Here is a 3,851-nt window from a genome sequence, read left to right on the forward strand (position 1 = left end):
CAGCAAGGCTGTTGTTGCAGGACACTCGACTGTACACGCATTTAATAAAGTTAAATAGAGTCAGGATCTCTCGGGGTGGAGTCTTTCTTTGCTAGGGCATATTTTGGTCTCCTCTGCGCCGGGAGAGCGGCTCTCCCCAGGGCTCTGCCCGGGGCCCGGGGCAGCGGCGGGGCCGCGGCGTGTCCCTGCCCGCCCCGCCGCCCGCTCCCCGGCCGCGCCGGGACGCTGCTGGCCCGGCCGCCGGGGCTCAGGATGCCGTCGGGCCGCACAAGCGGTTTGTGTTCACCACTTCTTTCAGGTCACTCTCGGGTTTGCCGGCTACCATAAAAGGCCAAGTCTGTAGCCAGGAAAAGACACGGGTGGGAAGGAAGGGGGTTACAAACGGAAAAAATGCACATTTGCGACGCTTATTTCGCCAGCGGGTCCAGCTCGGGAGCGCCCCGGGGGATCGGGCCCGCCATCCACCGCCTGAGCCCGCCTCTGGCAGCGCTCGGCGGGGCTCGGGCCGGGGCAGTCGCCGCTGGCTTCGGCGAGGAACCTTTTGCCTTTGGCCGGCGGCTGATGCCGCTTCGCCTCCCAGCCGCGACGGGCTCACCCCGTCCGTCCCCGGGGCGGTGAAGCCCGTCTGATCCGCGGCGGGAGGGATGGAGGGATGGAGGGATGGGATGGAAGGAGGGAGGGAGGGAGGGAAGGAGGAGGGAGCCGCGCCGGCTCCGGCACATCCGCGTCCCCCCGGCACAGCCGCCGCGGGCACCCCGCCGCCTCTGCGCCGCCCCCCGCCTTTGGTCGGGACCGGCATGAGGGCTCTTCCCCGCGGGGCCGCCTCACCCGCCGCCGCCGCCGCCGCCGCCGCGCTGGCCCGGCGCAGGAGCCGCCCGCAGCCCCCGGCATCCCCCAGCCACTCTCCCTGGCCTTCCCCGCGGCTCGGGGGGCAAGTTTTTGTGTGCCTCTGTGCGGGTACGGGGAGGTTATATCTGGGTTGGGTGTTGGTTTTGTTTTACTCTTCTTTCCCCCCCCTATGTTGTGCTGAGGATTTTAGGTTTTTTTGCCAAAAAAATATCTCCCGGGCCCTTATCAGCTGACACAGCGAGTAATGTACTTTCTTCCAGCGTCCAGAGCTCAAAGGGCAGAGCCGGACCTCAGCGAAACATCCCCTTAGATCCTCTCTGCCATCCCTTTATCTGGCAGGGCCTGCACGTGAGGGCAACGTAAAGGATGGATATTTAAAAAGAGCCCAGGCAGATCTCGCCCACCCCTGGTTTACATCAGTTACACGTATTTTTAGAGATGGAAACTGGGTGTTTCTGGTGGCCGAGCATGGAGACCCTAGGCTGCTGGGGAAAACTTTCTATGGGTGGTGGGAGCAGCAGGAGGGAGTTGTGCAGACTCCGCTCTGGCATTTATTTCTTCTTTGGCAGTTTACATGGATAGGACCCAGCAAATCTGAGTGGCTGAGTGCAGAGCCCTAGGAGCTCTGTCTTTAAAAAGCTAGGGCTTGAGCGGACTAGTATGGCAGAAAGCACTAGGGTAGAGAGGAGGGATAAGAAAAAATTCTGGGTCCTTGGCTCGTGTCCTTCCTAAAACATACCTTTCTCTAACCCAAATTTCTATACCCGCAGACTTGCGGGTAGAAAGCTGCCATCAACCTGTGGAGGTTTCTCAGGCATTTCTGAGGCTGTAGAGCCTGACCTTGCCTATCTGTGGCCAGCACGGCCCCTGCCTGTCTTTTGGAGGGGATTGCCAGGAGCAGCGGGTGGGGCCCCGGAGGCTCAGCTCTCGGGCCACAGGGCGGCAGGGCAGCTGGGAGCCTGTCTGCTCACACAGAACCCCTTGCCACCCCACTGGCACCAGACTCTCTGTGAGAAGCACAGCGAAGGTTTCTCCCCGCGCATGCCCCGTCCCAGCTCCTCGCCTGCCTCTCCCCATGCACACGCACACAGAGTGCCTGGCCCCGGCGGGCTGTGACTTACCAGGTTGACTGGGTGGATGTAGCCGTTTTCGTACTTGTCATTGGCCAGGATCTGCCTCAGGTGAGCGATGTAGCTGGAGGCCAACCTCAAGGTGTCCAGTTTGGAAAGCTTGGTGTCTGGGGGCACCCAGGGCAGGGTGGTCTTAAGCCTGGAGAAGGCTTTGCTAAGGACCCTCATCCTCGCCCTCTCCCTGGCGTTGGCAGCATTTCTCTGGACCTGCTTTCCCTCCTGGCTCACTCCATTTAAAGGGCTCTTCTTGGGGGGAGCTTTTTTCCTCTTGCCCGAGGCCCCTCTCCCCTTCTGAGGGGAGCCATTCTCGCCATTGGATCCCTCCTCGTTGCTCTCGGTGGACGCCCCAAACTCTTTGTTAGTATCCATTTTCAGGCCATCGCACTCCAGCATCTCCACCTCCTGCAGATCTTCCACATCACTGAGGGACCCAGTGGACATGGTCTGGAAGATGCCGAAGGACCGGCGGGAAGGGGGGAGGGGGGGGGGAGGAAGGGCAGCTCCTCAAATCTACTTCAAGGCGGCGGAGGAGAGAAGGGGTGCCAGTATTTTCCTCCCCTTCCCTCCCCCCCACCGGCGCTAAGGCACGATACCAGTCCAGAGAGGATCCCCGCCCTCCCGCCCCCAACCCCGCTTTGCCCGTGTTTGAGGGAGGGAGGGAGTGTGTGTGAGAGAGGGGGAGAGAGAGAGGGAGAGAGAGAGAGAGAAAGCCGAGGAATTTAGTGAGGACACTAGTAATTTATCTGGGGGATAAGAGAGGCGGATCCAGCCCAGGGGAGGGGCCCTGCCCACTGAGCACACCACATCCCCAATCACAGACCTTTGCACAGGACAGGGAACGAGGTATCCCGGCAAGCCTTTGCTGAGAGCTCGGAACTGGGATTCAAACCTTCACAACTGGAGCAGAGCAACTCTCTCTCTCTCTCCACCCGCTCTGTCTTTCTATCCTCCCCCTTCCTCCTCCTCCTTTCTCCTTCCCCACTTCCCTTTCCAGCCCAGGGTTGCTCTCCCCCTCCCTGCCTTCTAGATGACCCAGGCAGCTGGTGTCATGATTCTTGATGAAAGCCAAAATGGGTCATGAGCAGAGAGAGCAGCAGATCCACCAGCCAAGCCTTCCAGGGAGCTTTGTAATGCGTGCCGTCAAAACGCTGTCCTGTAACCTAATCTGGGGGAGATTTGTGGATGATTATATTTGCAAATGCATCCTGTCCAGCTACTAGTGTATTCCAGGAAAGGAGCACTCCACCGCCCGGCCGGCAGCATGGACCTTGCTGTCACAGCCCAGGGGCTGGAGGCAGGAGGATCTGACTTCTTCCAGCTTTCCCGGGTGACCTCTGACAAGTCCCAGTCCCCTCTCAGTCTTTGAGTCCCCCCAGCTGTAAGCATGTCGGAGGCCGCCCAGTCTGCAGGTGTCCCGGGCGGCTGAGATCCTGGTGGTCTGCGGAGCCACGCCGAGCCGAGGGAGAGCACCGCGCTGCCGGGGAGGGTCAGCGTGGCTGCCGATGGGGCAGCAAGGGTGTGCGCTCAAGTGGGGAAAATGGTAGAGATCGTATGGGAAACCGCCCTTTTCTCGGCGTGTTGTAGCAGAGCAGATGTTGGTGGTTCATTCTGCTGTACCCGTGGAACGTTTAGTCTGCTGATTCGTTCATGCTCAAAAGTCAGGGAGTTTTGCCTGACTAAAGAGACAAGATAAGGCCCCTTCTTTGGGAGCGGAGGGAGCGAGGGCATTAGGCCGTACTCTGCAACCACTGAAGCCAAACATTCCCAATTGTTTTACCACTAGTGTGAATGTGCGAGGTGCTGTATAGTTTGAATGAGCAGACGTATGCTACAGTTATGATCTTTATGCACGTGTGTATTCAGTCTCTGCAG

At 59.7% G+C, this 3,851-nt stretch overlaps 1 protein-coding gene across 1 annotated transcript; it reads right to left on the reverse strand.

The window, feature by feature from the left end:
* Positions 1-247: 247 nt before the first annotated feature.
* TCF21 (transcription factor 21) lies at positions 248-2,420 on the reverse strand. Its single transcript, XM_086461222.1, has 2 exons — positions 1,971-2,420; positions 248-337 (listed from the first exon to the last, which is right to left on the reverse strand). The coding sequence occupies exons 1-2, from the start codon at positions 2,418-2,420 to the stop codon at positions 248-250; spliced, it is 540 nt and encodes a 179-aa protein (XP_086317348.1).
* Positions 2,421-3,851: the final 1,431 nt, after the last annotated feature.

Source organism: Leptosomus discolor, chromosome 2 (genome assembly GCF_034619465.1).
Source record: "Leptosomus discolor isolate bLepDis1 chromosome 2, bLepDis1.hap2, whole genome shotgun sequence".
NCBI classification, from domain to species: domain Eukaryota; kingdom Metazoa; phylum Chordata; class Aves; order Leptosomiformes; family Leptosomidae; genus Leptosomus; species Leptosomus discolor.

Excerpts from the sequence above, each read along its gene's own strand:
- TCF21 (XM_086461222.1), bottom strand. The coding sequence starts at position 2,420 with ATGTCCACTGGGTCCCTCAGTGATGTGGAAGATCTGCAGGAGGTGGAG. Across the intron at positions 338-1,970 it reads ACATCCACCCAGTCAACCTG|ACTTGGCCTTTTATGGTAGC; the intron begins GTAAGTCACAGC and ends TCCTGGCTACAG.